Raw genomic sequence first — 17,793 nt, 5'->3', positions numbered from 1 at the left:
TACCATATTGAAAAATATACTATTTTTGTATGATAATTATGGGTTTTGTATTTTATTTTAATAGAAGTTGATGTTGCTTTTGCAATTATCCATCAATTTTTTAAAATTAAACACTATCTACAGATTTGCATCGAAGCGTTTCTTATGATAGTGATTTTAATCACTGTCAGATTAAATCTATACTGAACCCAACTATACAATGTCTCCACTATGCCGCGACCCCACTGTGCTACCGTTTTTTTAATGTTAAATATAAGTTATAATAAGGTCAATCCTAAAATTTTAAGTCGATTGAGTTAATATTGAATAATCTGTGTGTTTTTTAACGTTTTGGCTATTTTTAACATTTTTTACATTGAAATAGCCATAAAAATCGGGAAGGTCATAAAAANTTGGCTATTTTTAACATTTTTTACATTGAAATAGCCATAAAAATCGGGAAGGTCATAAAAAAAAAAAAAATTGTTTTAATCTAATTATAGCATAAATAATAAACCCTGAAAATTTAAAAAAAATATGAGGTGGTCGTGCAACCACTTCTGGATGATTTGGCATGGATTGACCCGTAACCAAAAATATAGGTTAAGTCATGAGCGTGCTTATAAAGTTACATGAGAAATAAATTGTCTAAAGCAAAAATAATTACACGTCGAAAATACAATTTTTAACCTTTGGAAGTTTAACATCGAAATCGTTCCCAGTTTATATATAAGGCATATAGAGCTGGAGAGATCTAAGTGAAAAATAAAATGGTATCTTTTTGATACAGTTGATTTAGGAGATCGATGATAAATTAAACGATATTTTAAAGTATATAAACTTTAATCTACTAAAAAGAAAGATTATTTAACATTATACCATGTTATAAAATTATCTCATTTATTCCAAAATGATACTTTGATCCTTTCAACTTTGGTTCCTCAATGTATGTTGCTAAAATGTATTACTTTTTAAATAAATATGAATTTCATTTGACTTTTTAGATGATATATTTAATATAAGCCTCTACGTTTTAACATAATTAATTTTGAGTATCNCATCATAGATGATATATTGAGATGATATATTTAATATTTAATAAGCCTCTACGTTTTAACATAATTAATTTTGAGTATCTCGTTAACTTGTTATGCTCATAAAAGTTTTTAAAGGGCTAGTCTACATTAATATTTTTTATTATTTTGGATATATACATATTAGAGTAATTAAATGTAAATAAAATGACTGGAATTACCTAACCCAGATTCATTTATCATTAATAGTCTGCCAAGGTTCTTTTATTGACAGTTCTTTTAACTAAATACTTTTAAGTTGTAACTAAAATTTTCTAAAGATATATTTCAAATCATTTTTTATAGGTGGAGACATTCATGCAAATATGTACAATATGTCATTCTATGTTAATCTGATTGAGTCAAGTATTTTAAATTTAACAAAGAAACATGAATAATTTTGTATTATCGTTTACCACAATAGTATAATTGTGGGGACTACTACTACTACCAAGAGTCTAGATCCCTCAATATCCTATATTTATATACCATACATAATAAATAGCATAAGGCCTTATTTTATTTTGAATATTTTTGTATGTAAAATATAAGTTATTTTAAAGATTTATCCAAAAAATTAAAAAATCTATTAATAGTTTATTAAACACATTTTAATTATTCTTTCACTTATTTTTTACTGTGTAAAGCAATTTAATTCAAATACAAATATTAATTAATATGAAAAAGTTATTATTGTTTTATGATGGGTTTTTTTCTACTTAATATTATAAATAGTTATAGACTTGATTTTCAACCCCATAATCAAAAACTTTCTAATTAGGCAACTTATATATATATTTAAAAAATACAATCTATACAAAATTAATAGAATTTCTCAAACTATTGTTTCTTCGTGATTAAAATGCGGTTTAAACATTTCACTTTGAGCCTGATCGGGTAAACTCGCAGAATTCTAAAATTAAATAATAATAAAATTAATCATTTGATGGTTGTAAATTTAGTATTAAAAATTATATTTATTATTTTTTACAAAACTGCAAAAAAAATTTTGATTTGTTAATAACGATTTTTTTGACAAATATTTTATGAGCTATCAACATGAAACCTTATAAAAAGAGCACACAACATTCATACAAATATACTTTCACTAATTATTTATTTAAATATTAAGTTGCATTAAAATTTATCTACAGGCTATTTTAAATAATATTTACTTTATTCATAAATCAATAGTAAAGGATAATTGTTTACTTCAAAATAAATTAAAATTAGATAGTTACAAAATGTAATAAAAATCAACTTACCAATTTTTGAGCCCTCTTCTCTAATATTGAATAAGCAAAATGATTTAGCTAAAAATAAAACACCAAATTAATTATCTTTAAAACTATCTATAATATGTGTTGGTTTCCATGGTAAATTTTTAATTCAAAATACCAGACAAAACACAACTATTGGAGTCGTAAATTAGTGATTTTTACTTTATAACTCTGTTTACTAGATTTTCCTTTTATAAAAAAGGTTAAAATCATTTTTGTTTTATCTTGACTCTAATTACTTAAGATGATAACTACTTAAAAATAACAAAACCATTTTATTTTGCCCTTATTTTATACGAGAATAAGTAATTAATACATTTTAAATTCAATAAAACAATCTTTACAACCATTAAAGAAAAAAGTTATTTAAGCATAATGATTAATTTAAATTGTTTTAATTCACATATTATTTTAATATTTTGTTAACAATTTTCATGGTAAAATTACATTGATTGTTATACTTGATTAATTGAAATTATTTTTGAAAATCTAATATAATAGCCTTACATGAATTCCTTTAGGTAATGAAACACCTTGAAATCTATATAAGATTCTATCTTTAGCTTCATGTTGATGTACCTAGATGTCAAAATTTTTTTAAGAATTAATCATAATAAAAATTAACAATTATAAAACATACTGCTGTTATGGTACAACGACCAAGAAGATCAGTATTTCCAATCATAGGTCCTTTACTAATGTCAATATGATCACCAATTCTGTATAGTGTTACTTTTTTATCTAAAAAATAGTATAATATATTATAAAAAATAATACATTTTAAATTTAAAAATTAATACTTAAAAAATATATTACCGACTGATTGTTGTACAATATTGGGTACCTGCTCTTTTTTAAATTTATTATTCTGAAATATTTCAAGAGCAAGCTCTTTAGAGACAATAAGTCTTTCAAAATTATAAGACTTTTGTGCTAATTTTACCATATTTGCTGATAAAATACGCAGTTCATTTTCAGTAGGTTTCCATTCTGAAAGATTTTCTAATTCTACATCATACACAAAGCTTCCACTTTTAACTATAACAAAGAAAATCATGAAATAATATATATATAATTTAATTTGAATTAATTTTTTAGTTAAATTTTTTATTACATAAACAAAGTTTCCCATGAGCTTTTGATATTTTGCATTGCTTTTTTAAATATTTTATACAGTTTTGAACTATGTTAAAAGCACATTTGTTATTTTATTTTTTTATTTTTCATCTGTTTGAAATTTCAAAATAGCCATTCTAGTTAAATATACAAAACTGGGAAGATATTAATTTTACTATGATGTGTTTTTTTTATGTCCGTCCGTGAATCTTTTCAGATCTCACAAATTTTACAAAAATAGACTACTGTTAATGATTTTCCCCTGTACTTTTCATTTATTATTATACATTAGAATATATATTTAATCAAATATTATGATTTTCAATTCATTATTTATTTAAAAATATTAATAAAAATTATTATTATTACTATAAATTTCTTTTACATGTAATATTATATTTATTTTAAGGATCGATAACTATTTTTTCTCTCCTAAATACAGTATCTAATTACTTTGCCAGCCGAATTTTATGATATTCACAATTCTTAATCTATACCATAAAACACGTATGATACATTCTACTAAATAAAAATGCATTATTAAAAATACAGGCAAGGCCCTAGAGATTAAAAGTTATAGAATTGAGTTTTTTCCATTTAATATATTATTAATAATATATTTTGAATTACCATTTGGTGATGGAAAACTATGTAAAATTGGTAGATGTTTTTTTTTTAATGCTTTAGTAATAACTGCTCCTAATATGAATGAACAACTACGCCAATATGCTCTATTGAAATGATATGGATCTGGAAGATATTGTGCATGCATGAAACGTAATTCACAATCTTCTTCAAGAGGTCGATGCATATCCCATATATGTGTACCATTTATTAAAGCTAGGCCACTTCTTCTTACCAACATTTCAGAAATATCTGTAAAAGTTTTTAATTTGCATAAATTTTTTACTAATTAACTGTCCATAAATGAGGTTCAATAATTCAAAAAGTAATCATAATTATAAAATTATAAATACGTTTAGCACAGTGATAAGGTGTTGAAATGTTTTTATTCATTGATAGTGTAACATCTTCAGGTACACCAATGTGTTTAACAACAATTTTTTCAATGCGGCCTACAGCTTCATGTTGCCTTTTCAACTCTTTATCAAATAAAAAATTTTGATGTAAAGTTTCTTCATCTTTTAAATTAATTTCTTTAATAGTTGAAACATATCTTTTCACTTTGAACCAAAATAGAAATAATAATTAAAAAATAAAAAAAAATATGAAACTTAATCTTATAAAAATTTATAAGATTATAAAACTTACGAGTAAAGTTGTTACTGTACTTGTGGTACAAGTTTAAACTAACACGTTTCATTTCAAAATTATAACTTCTGTACTATCAAGTAAAATTATATAAACTATACTCAATATGGATATATTAAAGTCTATAGAGAAGGAAATAATTTTAAAATAATAAAAAATATAAAATTTTCTCAGTACAATTGTTTCATTTTAATTTAATAAAGCTTTAGATTGTTTTTAAAATCATAAATATAACTGATAACATGTACAATAATTTATAATTGATAATATTAAATACTATTGCATGGATAACATACACATGTGTTTTTTATCTTGGTAAACAGTATTTACCAAAAATGGACATTAACGAGTTAATAGGTTATAATAAATTAAACTTGTAGCTTAACAGAATTTTTTTGATTTTACGTTAACTTAATTTCTCTTATGTTCATTTAATAACAACTCACAGAATATAAAAGATCTTACCTAATTGCACTAATGCTTAGAACCCCCCCTGAAAAAATTGTCTTAAATCAACACTGAACTAAACTATTTATTTTAATCTACACTGAACCAAAGAATTTAATTTAATGAGATAAGAACTTAACTTTTAAATTAAATTATTAAAAAAATAATGAATAAACTTGGTAATTTTTTTTTCAATTAACTTACTTTTAGTAAGTAAAAAAATCATTAACTCGCCTAGCCTTAGATTTACTCTACGTTTGATTTCGACAAAATTTAGGAAGGACTTTTAAATTCCCACTATCTAAAAAAGTTTTTTTTTTAACATTATTTGTTTATTTATTTATTTAATTGGTTTTAAAGTCAGAATGACTTGTATGCATCTTTTGGACCCAGGGACTCACAAAATTCTTTTTGTTGTCTAATTTAACATCGTTAAATTTAAATAGCTATTTACCATTTTATTATTGAGAAATTATCAACTGTCACAAACAATACTTTGCAAAAATCAGTAATCGGGGTAATTCTAGATTAGAAAAATCATCATACCCAATCAACATTTTTATTAATAAGTACCATATAATTAATAACCGGATTCATCTATTGAACACCCAATAGTTTTAAGACTAAGCTAGTATTACATAATTAGGTAAAATTTTTAATTATGACTCGTCCCATTAAATAAATCTTGATCATATGTTTGCAACTCTATAATTTTCAAAATTAAAAGTTTAAGATACAGATTTAAAAGTAATATTAACAAAGTTCTACTGTAGTAAATATGACTACATAGTGAATGATAACTATTTATTGCTATAGCTCACTTTATTATATAGCACATTCTTAAGTTCAAACGTTGGCACCGTTTTCTTGGATAATTATATTTAAATCATGATTAATCATCGTATGGTCTATTTTGACAGAAAACGTAAAATAATTTCATTATAATGTATAATAATAACAAAAAAGTATACGAATTATTACATACATGTAATGAAAACGCATGTCCCATATTTGAAATGTTGAATACTTTAATGATAAAAATTATTCATTTATATACATAAATTAGAATTTTAGTAAAAATTTTACCGCTTTTATATAAAACTAATATGTATATTTAAAGTATGCTGTTGCATAGAAATTTTTGGATCATTTCTACAATGTAAGCCTGAAGGGTTTAAATTAATATAAAAGTTCACAATTACATTAATTCCAATCATTTTTTTACAAGGATAATTCTTTATAGTTACATAATAAGCAAAAGTAAGTAAAAGTTTAACATTTTACAATATGTTATGTAATATCATACTCTAATGTTAATGCATAGTATTGTATTCTAAAAAATAACTCTTTCTTCCTTTAGCCCCCAACATTGTGTTAAAATTATTATTTCTTAATCAAATTATTGAAAAAGTGTGTCAAATGCATCTTCACATAAAACTTCTTTTAAATACACATAAAACAATTTCATACCAAGTAATATACATAGTTAATCCCAATATTGCATATATGCAACATTATATTGTAAAAAAACTAAAGAGGTATCATTTTTTTTTTTTTACTTAATAAATTGTTAAACGAGCATATAGTTAAATAATAAAATGTAGTGAAACATAAAATTAGATTTTTCTGACTTTGGGGAATAATGAGTTAAATTACTATTTATATAATACATTGTATTAATTTTATATTGTACTTATTAAAATAATTCTAAGGCCTATTACCCTCGTGTGATAATTATTTTATTATTTTTTTCACCAATAATACTATTCTATAAATAAAAAAAAATGATGAATTATATTATTTTTAATTTATAAACAATCAGACCCCAATACATAATAAAGATTATTAAACACTTTTGTTTTTATTAAAAACCCATATTTTGTGTTAATTAATAAGAAGACAATCATAAAAAATTAAATACAAAAATACAAAAGATTCTATAAAATTTAGATTGTATGGTATTGATAGTTTGAACTTTACTAGAATTTTAAACTTAACTTGAAATAAAGTTTTAAATAAAAACTCAAATTTATCACTGATTAATAGGTGGTGTGTTGTTAAAATAGTGTAATGCTTTTTCCAAACACGTAACTTCAATATTGTATACAGAGTTATTTTCATTTAAAATATTTTCTGGTTTACCTACAATACAAAAACCATTTTTTTTTGCATGCTGTGATACTGACAATCCACTAAGTACATAACATGTATGATATACATCAGGAGGTTTTCCTGGTTTATCAATGAGACCACCACTATATTTATTTTGGCAACATATTAAAACATATTCTTGAAGAGCTTTGTAATCATACAATGTCCATAATTTTTGATTTTCTTCGGACTTTAACATTTCTGTTAACACAGGAAAAATAGCTACTTGCCAAAATGAATAACATCCATCAACAAGTTTATTTGTTCTACCTTGGAATCCTCCTTCAAATGACATTTGTTTATTAACAATCCAACGTAGAAGAGCTTTTGTATCACACATATTAATAGCATTAAGTAGAAGTAATGCTGAAAAACCACAAAAAGTATAACCACCATGAGCTTCTACACCTGGTACACCACCAAATCCACCTTCATATGTTTGACATCTAATTACCCACTGAGCACTTCCATCAAAAAGGCCATCTGAATAAATATTGGTTAATCGTGCTACAGTTATTGCACAATAAATTGATCTAACATCACATTCTCCATACTTATGCATGCGAAATGATCCATTAGGAGTACGTAAAGAAGACAAAAAAGAAAATAATTTCTTTCTATTGATTACTTTGTAAGCATCATCTGTACCAATTAAACATAATGCGCATACAGCAGCATATGTTGGTGCTAAATGAGGCATTTGATTAGGGCCTCCGGAAAAACCACCATTTTCATGTTGACATCTAAAATTTAAAATTAAAATAAATATATATCCATTAAAATTATAATACTTTGTATATTTATGTACTTAGATAAAAAATTAATAAAATTTGACTTTTCTTCTAGTGAAAGTTCATAATTCAGTAGAGCAAGTGATTGGCACAACCAGTAACATAACCATGGTCGACTAGAGTCTAAACATTCATAGTTTTGAGGAATTGTGAACATATGATTTCTAATATAAGATAAGTGGTTTTCTCTATTTAATATAGGTGCATCAGGATCACATTCTGCTTTTGAGCAAAATAATTCAAACAATTTAGAAATTTTTTTCTCTACTTGCAACTGGCTAGCTGATGAACTTGTATCAATTGTTTCATTATCAAATTCAATACGTTTGACAGACAGAAATTTGTCCATAACTATTACAGTTACACTGAATACTTCTGAAATATAAATAACTTTTATAAATGTGATACAGTACACGCAAATATTTAAGATTAAAATAATAATTCTGTAACAAAATTAAACCTCATTCTTCTTTGTCCTCGCCTTTATCTCAACTTTTTGGAGTTGACCACCCTTATCTTAAACTTCTACTTGACACGATCTACCACATCATATTTGCACATGTCAGCCGTCCTCATAACACATTTAATAACATCCTTCAATCTCTTTTTTGGTCTTCTACTTTTTCATCTCTCAGCATTCATTTCCATAACTGTTCTTACAGCTTCCGATTCTTCTCTCTTCATAACATGACCAAACCATCTAAGTCTATTTTCTCTTATTTTATTTACAATTGACGCTATACCTATACTCCTTCTTATGTGTTTGTGCCTTATCCTATTTTCTCTAGTCACTCCACTCATCCATCTAAGTATTCTCATCTCTGCTACACTCTTTCTCTGTTTTATTCTTCTGTCAACCACCAAACTACTGTACCAGATATATCTAATGATAATAATCTGATTGACTGTACAAATAATGAAGAAATAATAAACAAAATAATATTGAACCTAAATAAAAAAATTATTTTTTTATTGGTAATACTATGAATAAATTTTGAAGTGTTAAAAAAATATTATAATAACTGAAATATCTTAATAAAAACTAAAATATTTTTTAATGAAAAATTATTTGATTAATACCTAGAACAAGTATTAAGAATAATGTGATAATTATAATGTTTAAAACGAAAAATTTGAATTGTCAGTAAATGTAAAATATTGTTAATCCTAATATATCTTATTACATAAAAAAATTTTATTAAACAAAATTTAATTTTTTTCAAATGTTACATTATATAACAAATAGTAAGAAAAAAGTAGTCATTTGCCTTTTGTATATTAAAAACTACTTAAAGCAGTGAATTGTGTTTTTAACCTGATTAATGTTAAATGAAATTATTGAAAAACATTAAATTTAATTATAAGATAGTTTCATAACATATTTAAATTAAAAAAAAAAAGGTTTAATTCGACCCTTGTATCTAATAAAATATTAAAATAATAATAAGGTCGTACTGTTTTATTTATAATAATGAATATAATACCTGATTTTAAAATAAATAGAAAAATAATTTAATTATTAAGATAACATCACATTCGAAAAAATCTTTTTTAATAAGTTAACAAAACATTAGGCTACAAAATTAGTTACTAGGAATTGAATTCTGATACTATTCAAAAGTTAACAAATACTTCATGGTACTTATAACTTCAGGACTAAATAATTAAGTAGTTACAACATACATTACGTTTATTTCTAAAATATACTATAAGAGAGATATTTATAAATAAGTTATTAAAATATCTTAAGTTTAATCAGTATACTTTATCAGTACTAATCACATCATTTCATCCTAGTGATTATATGGTTATCATTAAAACACAAAAAATCTTAGGTGTGTAAAAAAAAAATATGAGAATTTATATTTTATTGCTCATGCATGCAAATTTATAGAGTAATATTTAAAGTGATTAAATGACGTTTTGACTTAATTTCGCAATGTAATTATCCTAAAAAAAATGTATTAAAATATCTTCTTCCTAAAAATTCTTTTAACATAATCGTTTTTGTATTAAAACAAATTTTAAAAATTTTTTCAGTTAGGTCCCCTTCTTTTATTACAGTAATATAACACGTTATTCCACTATTACTCATTAGTATGCTTCTTAGCACAACGTGTATATTAATATTTACTAATTAGTAACAATTTCTAATTGTTTTTATTAATATTATTTAAACCAATTCATTCATTACATAGTTACCTTACAACTATTTATAGTAGTTGTTAACTTATAATTGCCATTTTTAATTAAATATTTTTGTAAATTTAAATTTAATTTTAATTGAAAACTTTTTATTTTAAATAATGATTCATCAACGTAGGAATGATAAGGTAGGTTGGATTTCTTTCTTAAATTCACCCTATAATATTTAAAATTTAGACTTTTAAACAAATCCACGTTATATATAAATAATCAAATAATGTTATATTTTGTACTAACATCTAGTTAATTTTGTTTTAGGAAAGAACTCATTTAAAAAAAAACCGTACTCCAAAAAAACATAAAACATTATTATCACGTTCATGTAGTTGTTTGTTATATATCATTAAGTTTCTTCGTTTTGTTTATGATTTTGTTATAACATATATATTTGATTATTTAAATAGTGAAGTACCAATAAAAAAACTGCCCCCTGTTAATGATGACTTAGTAATTCAAAGTTGTGTTACTATAGTTAACAAAATTAAAACCAGAAAAGTATCATGTCGCTATGTAGTTGAGTGTTTCATTAAGAGAATTAATCAAGTTAATTCAATTTTAAATGCTGTAGTAGATTCTCGCTTTAAAGAAGCTTTATCTGAAGCCGATGAATATGATAAATTAATAGAGTTGGCTGACACTGAGGATAAACTTAATTTAATTTTTGATGGCAAACCATTATTTGGTATTCCTTTTACTTCAAAAGAAAGTACAGGAGCCAAAGGAATGGCTTGGACATTTGGTTTAAAATCTAGGGCAGGCAATAAGTGTAATGAAGATGCTGAAATTGTACAGTCATTAAAAAAGGCTGGTGCAATACTTATAGCAATTACAAATGTACCTGAACTAAATTTATGGTGTGAAACTAGAAATAAAGTGTATGGTCAAACAAATAACCCATATGATACTACACGTACTGTTGGAGGATCATCTGGTGGAGAGGTTTGTTATTTTTTATTTACTATGAATATTTTTGTTGTTATAATCCCTTTTTTTAAATTTTAGACCAGCATTGTGTCAGGATGTGGAAGTCCATTGGGACTTGGAACTGACATTGGTGGATCAGCTCGTATTCCAGCATTTAACTGTGGAGTATTTGGACACAAATTAACTACAGGTTATAAAATAGAATTATTAAATAAATTAAAATTAATTTTAATAAATAATAATAATTAATTATAAAAATTAATTTTCAGTTTGGTTGAAACAGTATGAATCTAACTGACAACTATTATAACTTTTGATACAATTAAAATTTAAAATTATTTTTATAGTTTTAAATTATTAATTTTCAAAATAACCAGTTTATAACCCTGTCCTTACAAAAATGATCAATGAGTCATTATCAATTTTAGGTTAAGTAATTATTGAGTAACAAACATTTTAATACATTAGGAGTGTGGGTAAAACTCATTTTGGTGTATATTTATAACACTTACTCCACCTGCCTTATATACCCACTCTATGTATTAAAATGCTTACAAATAATTATTCATCCTGAAATTGTTATCAACCCATTAATCATTTTGAATATTTTTGAAAAAAATGAAAATTAAAAAAGAATTTTTATTTAATATTATTATTATGATTTTAACATACCTAGTCTAAACATGTAATATTATTATTAAAAAAATTTAAACAAATTGTTAATTGTAAAGTTATGGGAGTTGTCTGTTAGATTTCTTTTACTCTGTATATATTAGGGATGAACCAATATGAATATTTTCTGATATCCAATAAGCCCATATTTGTTGTTAATATAAATTAAGTAACTAATCAGATGATACAAATTATTCTAAAAAATAAATGATATCACCCTTAAAATAATGATTAGTATTACACTTTGATTTATTTCAATAACACTTTATAATTTTGATCTCACTAATTAATATTATATAATAGTTGAATCACTAATTTGAAAAATGACGTTAGTCAAAATATTTTGAAAAACAAGTTTTAAAGTGTATTACATAAATTTGTCAGTGTAGAATCAGACGAATATATTAACCAAAAAAAAAATTTTTTTTTTTGTAGAATTTATTGTTACAATGATAGAACACATAAGTAAAAATTTTAATTATAACACCTCTAAAAATACATGGTTTAAATAAAAAAAAAAAAAAATTTTTTTTAAAGAATTTAATTTTTTTTTTTGGTTGATACATTCCTCTATTCCTACACCAACAATTTATAAATAAACACATAATTTAAAAAATTTGAAAGTTTCCAAAAATGTTTGTATACATAAGTACAAAAATGTTTGAAGTGTCTAATAAATAAACAAGATGTGAACTTACTGATGTTAGTCATCAGAATATTAATATACTGCAAAAAAGCATATGTATTTTAGAAACTATGTAAATCTTAAAGTACTTTCAAATATGTTTCTTGGAGTTAAAATAGAGTCATTTTATATACATTTTGTATTAATGTAGTATGTATCTTATTGAATATTTTCATTTGACCATCTTAGTTTTAATGCAACACACTAATGGTAACATAAAAACAGTTTTTACTGTTTTCTACTATTTAAATAATTTAGACTTAATTTGTTTCTCAAATAAGTTTTATTAAAAGATAAAACCATAATTAATATAGATTTATTTCTTATCTAGAAAACTTGAAAATATAATGGTATTTTAATTTTAATTTTGTAGAATTGTAAAAATAATATTTGTTTTTCATTGTTTATTTTAGGTTTAATAAATACCAAAGGTATGACATATAGAATGGGTACTGAAAAAGACACTATGGTAAGTGCTGGGCCTATAACGAAATATGCAGAAGATCTAACACCTGTCATTAAAGCTTTGGTAGGTCCAGAAAAATCATTAGAAATGAAATTGGATGATGAGGTAAATAACTTTATATAAATCACATCTTACATATATGCATAATATATGTAAGATATATGTACAGTAATCATCCAGTACATCTCTTTTTTCATATATATCCCAAGTTAGTTGGTCTAAAACGTCCTTTATGTTCGTACTAGAACATTGCAATAATGCAACACATACTGATTCACAAATAAAAAGTTTTTTTATTATAAAAGTAATGTAACTTTTATATGTGTTAAATAAAGTAATTTTTAAGTAGTTTAATTTATAATTTATTGATAAATTTGTATTTTAATTTAATTATAAAAAAACACTAATTTGCCCAAAACTGATAAATTATAAAACATTACAATTTATAAATTATAATTTAAAAAATTATTAGAAAATTAACACTGGTTTATTATAAATGTAAAATCCAAAGAAACAATATAATCAATTTTTTTACACATTTTTCTGGTTTTGGCAATCTCTGTCAATGATAAGTAATATGAAATTAACTAATTTTTTTTATTTTAATTTCAGGTTGAATTATCAAGTTTAAAATATTTTTATGTTGACGACCCTAAAGATCTTAGACTTAGTGCTATTAGTGATGAATTACAAATGGTATTAATACGAGTTGTTAATTCTTTTAACACACTAACAGACTTACCTCCACAAAAAATAAATCTTCCTGGTTTAAGGTATAGTTATACTTTATGGAGGTATTGGATGACTCAAGAAGAAGATTCAGACTTTCCAGGTGCATTAGGAAACCAAGAGGTCATATTAAAATATTTATTGCCAACTAGTGGACCAGCTTTGGGCAGTTAAATATATATTAACATTTAAGCCTATCAACCTAGAAAACTACTAAAATGTTAACATAAAATTTGTTGACATAAATTAAGTGATGAATTATGGAAATTATTTAATGCCCCCAAGTTTTATAACTTCCAAAAGTTGGCCTACTTGACAGTAAAAAAAAAAAAAAGGATTAATTTCTATTAAAGACCAAAATGTTTGAATTTTAGACTAGAGTTTCTGTTTGGCAAGAAGTACCAAAATTGATTGTAGGTCAGTCAAATCATACTTTGGCTGCCATTTTGAAATTAATAGATTTAGAACTTCCTAAAGTAAATGAAACTTGGGCAAAAGCTGAAACAGAAAAACTTTCAGAAGAATTAACAGTATGGAATTATAAATAAATAAGGAAATTTTTATTTTCAAATAAGTATTTTATGATATACTATCTTTATTATTATTTGTAGGGCCAGGAATTATATTCATATAAATTTTGTTTTAGCCACTTTGGTTAGTCCCAAGTCTGTGCAATTTAATCAAAGGATTATATAATAGTGTAGAATTTGTTTTTGTTTTAGGGAAGTAAAGCCTCCTATCACACCAAAACTATTATTTCAATCACAACACATTACTAAAAATTCAAGTGAATAAATAAAAATGTGTACTTGCTGATGATGTGTTCGGAATAAAATTACAAAAATTCTAAATGCATATAATTCTTAGCCCTATTTATTTGACTATTCAAACAGACATTTTAATAATTATATCACTTTATGAAATAAAGGCTAAATTAGATTTTTATGTAAAATGCATTTTTATAAATAAAATTGTTCACTTTAATTGTTTGATACTGTGGTAAAATATGAGCTCTACATAGTAGAACATTATGTAATCAACTCAATAATTTCATTTTATTATAAAACGGGTCCAATTATTGTTGTTAAGACTATTTTATTAAAAATTTTTCATTTTTATTGTAATAAAAGTCTAATATATTCTCTTTTGCAACATACAATTTTTTTTTTGTTATGATTTTAATATAATTATACACAGTAATTAATATATAATATTAATTATTGTGATTTCATTGATTTTAATGAAATTTTGAATAAAAAATGCTGTATATTATACACAAAACTAGTGTTTATTTTAAATATTTGAACAAGGACCAATTTTACTACTTAAATAATTACTATGCTAACATAAAAATCTATTCAGTTAATGATTATAAAAAAGAAGAAATTATTATCTAAAAAAAGTATTAAACTTGAATAATGGATTTTTATCTCCTGAAATAATAACTAAAATTAAACAACATTTTTTTAATAATTATTTGATTTATGTGTAACATTATGATTTTTTTTAGACATTATTGAGTAATGATGGAGTTTTGTTTTTTCCATCCTCTCCTACTACAGCCAAACATCATTATGAACCTTTTTTTTACCCTTTTAACTTTGCATATTGGGCAATATTTAATGTGTTGAAACTTCCTGTAACTCAAGTTCCACTTGGATTAGGCAAAAATGGTCTGCCATTGGGAATACAGGTAAAAAAATTAATTTTTTTTTGTTATATGTACAACAAACAGTATTCAAGTTCAACTTTATTACTTTTAAAATTTCTTTTATTTCAATATTATCATATTTGGAATGAGCTTTAAATTTAAGAAAGAGTTATATTTTTCTTAAAATATTTAATAATTATGTATATATAATAATAAAAATAATATTAATATATGTTAGAAAAAGGAGTTATTTGTTTTGTGTGTCCCTATCATAATTAAATTCATATTTTTTTAATCAAAATTATTTTAGGTAGTTGCTGGGAAAAATCAAGATAGACTCTGTGTTGCTGTGTCTAAACATCTAGAAAAAATATTTGGTGGCTGGAAATCACCTTTTGCTATAAAAACAGTTTGAAAAATAATTATATATTAGATTATTGTGGTTTAAGGGTTTTTTTTTCAATTTAAAAAAGTTTAAAGGTGATCTTTTTGTAATATATTTTATAAGATGCTCTTTGTAAATCAAGGAATTATAATATATATATATATATATATATATAATCATCTAAAAGAAATAAAAAGGGGTTGTAAGCATTAATAATGTACATATCAGTGTTTATACAAATGAAAGCATTAGGGGAAAAACTGTAATAGTCCATTTCTGTACATTTTTCAGGGAAGCAAAAAAAAAAGTTATAAATTCTTATTTTGTTAATAATAAAACAAAAATAGATGCTTTAGTATCAGCAAAATAAAAACATTTTTTATCAAATGGATCTAATTACTTGGTTCTACTGCTAATAGGCAATCGAATCAAACCATGAAATTAAAATTAAAAAAAAAATGGACCATTCTTATTTTTTTACTATATTCTTCAAATATTAGATTATTATCTAATACTTCTATACAAATCTAACATTGACTGTATTTTTTATTAGATGTAATTTTAGTAAGATAAATATAAATATATATATATGTTTTTATATTTAAATCCTTCCTTTTTTAACCCAGATAATATGTTATTTTCTAGCCAATTGCTATAATTTAAAAATTAAATTAAATTTTTTTTCTTTCAATTTAACTAAATAAAGAATCTAAATTTGCAATTAACTTAACTTGATGTAATATTTTTAAAATTAACTTTACAAATTGAAAAATATGTTAACTTTCTCAGTTTTGTATATAAATATGCGTATTAATAAAATAATTTTAAACTCTATTTAATTTTATATTCAATAGTGAGTACTTTATTTGAGACAATGCAATTTATCTAATGACTCTATAAAAAAAGTAGAACGATTTTCAGAAAACTTAGTATGCTTCAATTTTTTTGTATTGCAGTATTTTATATTCACCTCAGAATAGTATTACCTAAAAAATAAGAATATTAGACAAAAAGTCTAAATCAATTCAATTGATAAATTAGCATTAAATTGAAGACATTCAATGTTTGATGATTGAATATGTTTATCAATATCGAATACATATTTTCATCAATTTACCATTGACATAACATCAATTTAATAAAAAAAGTAGCACAGTGGGATCACTGCATAATTGGGACAAGTTTAGACATCTAAATGTAATTATAATTACTATTATAAAATACACTTTAAAGCAAATCTATAGATAGAGTATTTAATTCTAATTATATCTTAATTACAAGTTTTAATAAGTATAATGGATGAATTAATCCCCCTACTACTTGGCTGACCACAAGTAGTTGTGATTAGGGTAAGGAAAAGAAGGTATAATACATGAATAGTATATTATAGTAACAATAATTTATTATAATAATTAAATTTAGTATGAAATTGATATTCAATAATTTAGTATTGTAATTTTTTTGGAGAAATTATACAGTTGTATATTTTGTTACCCACAGGGCAAATATGTATCAACATTATAAACAAGGCTAGTCAAGTTCATGATTTTTTCTAACTAGTAAAAGTTAAGTTGATTTTTAAAAAAGAGTTACTATTTCTATAATTCAGATTATTTTGATGAACTATATGTGCTTATAATCTTAGTTTATCAAGAAAATAATATGTAGAGTGTAAATGTAATTGAAGACAAAACATTGCCTCACGTAGTTTAAACCACACTTTTTGTACTCAATTTATATGAATTGAATGTATAATAGAATGTTTGTATATATATATATACAGTATTCAGTTTATCATTAACCACATGATTACCTGTACAATACATACAATTAAAAAAAAAACGGTAGCACAGTGGGGTCGAGGCACAGATGGGACAAGCATAGATGATATCTGACAGTGATTAAAATCACTATCATAAGAAACGCTTCGATGCAAATCTGTAGATAGTGTTTCATTTAGAGAAATT

General features: G+C 23.7%; 4 protein-coding genes across 5 annotated transcripts in view; 2 read left to right on the top strand and 2 right to left on the bottom strand.

Moving 5' to 3' along the window:
- LOC126896850 (coiled-coil domain-containing protein 63-like) overlaps nucleotides 1-1,702 on the top strand; it is a 10,634-nt gene extending 8,932 nt beyond the window's left edge. For both annotated transcript variants that reach the window (XM_050669976.1, XM_050669975.1), the window contains one exon: nucleotides 1,359-1,702. In XM_050669976.1, the coding sequence (XP_050525933.1) occupies nucleotides 1,359-1,409 (51 nt within the window). In that variant the 3' untranslated portion in view covers nucleotides 1,410-1,702. The remainder of the gene's footprint in view (nucleotides 1-1,358) is intronic.
- A 120-nt stretch (nucleotides 1,703-1,822) lies between these two features.
- Nucleotides 1,823-4,926, bottom strand: LOC126896853 (39S ribosomal protein L39, mitochondrial). Its single transcript, XM_050669980.1, has 8 exons — nucleotides 4,721-4,926; nucleotides 4,426-4,632; nucleotides 4,079-4,324; nucleotides 3,149-3,370; nucleotides 2,973-3,073; nucleotides 2,840-2,911; nucleotides 2,318-2,365; nucleotides 1,823-1,965 (listed from the first exon to the last, which is right to left on the bottom strand). The coding sequence occupies exons 1-8, from the start codon at nucleotides 4,770-4,772 to the stop codon at nucleotides 1,888-1,890; spliced, it is 1,026 nt and encodes a 341-aa protein (XP_050525937.1). The 5' UTR covers nucleotides 4,773-4,926; the 3' UTR covers nucleotides 1,823-1,887.
- A 1,958-nt stretch (nucleotides 4,927-6,884) lies between these two features.
- LOC126896852 (protein farnesyltransferase subunit beta) lies at nucleotides 6,885-9,836 on the bottom strand. The gene is made up of 3 exons (XM_050669979.1): nucleotides 9,594-9,836; nucleotides 8,127-8,484; nucleotides 6,885-8,061 (listed from the first exon to the last, which is right to left on the bottom strand). Exons 2-3 carry the CDS (start codon nucleotides 8,456-8,458, stop codon nucleotides 7,200-7,202), a joined length of 1,194 nt encoding a protein of 397 aa, XP_050525936.1. The 5' UTR covers nucleotides 8,459-8,484; nucleotides 9,594-9,836; the 3' UTR covers nucleotides 6,885-7,199.
- A 175-nt stretch (nucleotides 9,837-10,011) lies between these two features.
- Nucleotides 10,012-16,426, top strand: LOC126896849 (fatty-acid amide hydrolase 2-A). The gene is made up of 8 exons (XM_050669974.1): nucleotides 10,012-10,442; nucleotides 10,573-11,253; nucleotides 11,317-11,428; nucleotides 13,009-13,166; nucleotides 13,674-13,913; nucleotides 14,165-14,320; nucleotides 15,301-15,483; nucleotides 15,752-16,426. Exons 1-8 carry the CDS (start codon nucleotides 10,416-10,418, stop codon nucleotides 15,854-15,856), a joined length of 1,662 nt encoding a protein of 553 aa, XP_050525931.1. The 5' UTR covers nucleotides 10,012-10,415; the 3' UTR covers nucleotides 15,857-16,426.
- The last annotated feature ends 1,367 nt before the right edge of the window (nucleotides 16,427-17,793 follow it).

The sequence above is a fragment of the Daktulosphaira vitifoliae genome, unplaced genomic scaffold (genome assembly GCF_025091365.1).
Source record: "Daktulosphaira vitifoliae isolate Bord-2020 unplaced genomic scaffold, ASM2509136v1 Scaffold_1, whole genome shotgun sequence".
In the NCBI taxonomy this organism is placed as follows: domain Eukaryota; kingdom Metazoa; phylum Arthropoda; class Insecta; order Hemiptera; family Phylloxeridae; genus Daktulosphaira; species Daktulosphaira vitifoliae.
The sequence above is the reverse complement of the archived record's forward strand: the minus strand, read 5'-3'. Positions and strand labels throughout refer to the sequence as shown.

Excerpts from the sequence above, each read along its gene's own strand:
- LOC126896853 (XM_050669980.1), bottom strand. The coding sequence starts at position 4,772 with ATGAAACGTGTTAGTTTAAACTTGTACCACAAGTACAGTAACAACTTT. Across the intron at positions 4,325-4,425 it reads ACCTTATCACTGTGCTAAAC|ATATTTCTGAAATGTTGGTA; the intron begins GTATTTATAATT and ends AAACTTTTACAG. Across the intron at positions 2,912-2,972 it reads GTCGTTGTACCATAACAGCA|GTACATCAACATGAAGCTAA; the intron begins GTATGTTTTATA and ends TTTGACATCTAG.
- LOC126896852 (XM_050669979.1), bottom strand. The coding sequence starts at position 8,458 with ATGGACAAATTTCTGTCTGTCAAACGTATTGAATTTGATAATGAAACA. Across the intron at positions 8,062-8,126 it reads TTTATTAATTTTTTATCTAA|ATGTCAACATGAAAATGGTG; the intron begins GTACATAAATAT and ends TTTAAATTTTAG.
- LOC126896849 (XM_050669974.1), top strand. The coding sequence starts at position 10,416 with ATGATTCATCAACGTAGGAATGATAAG. Across the intron at positions 11,429-13,008 it reads TGGACACAAATTAACTACAG|GTTTAATAAATACCAAAGGT; the intron begins GTTATAAAATAG and ends TGTTTATTTTAG. Across the intron at positions 13,914-14,164 it reads GTGCATTAGGAAACCAAGAG|ACTAGAGTTTCTGTTTGGCA; the intron begins GTCATATTAAAA and ends TTTGAATTTTAG.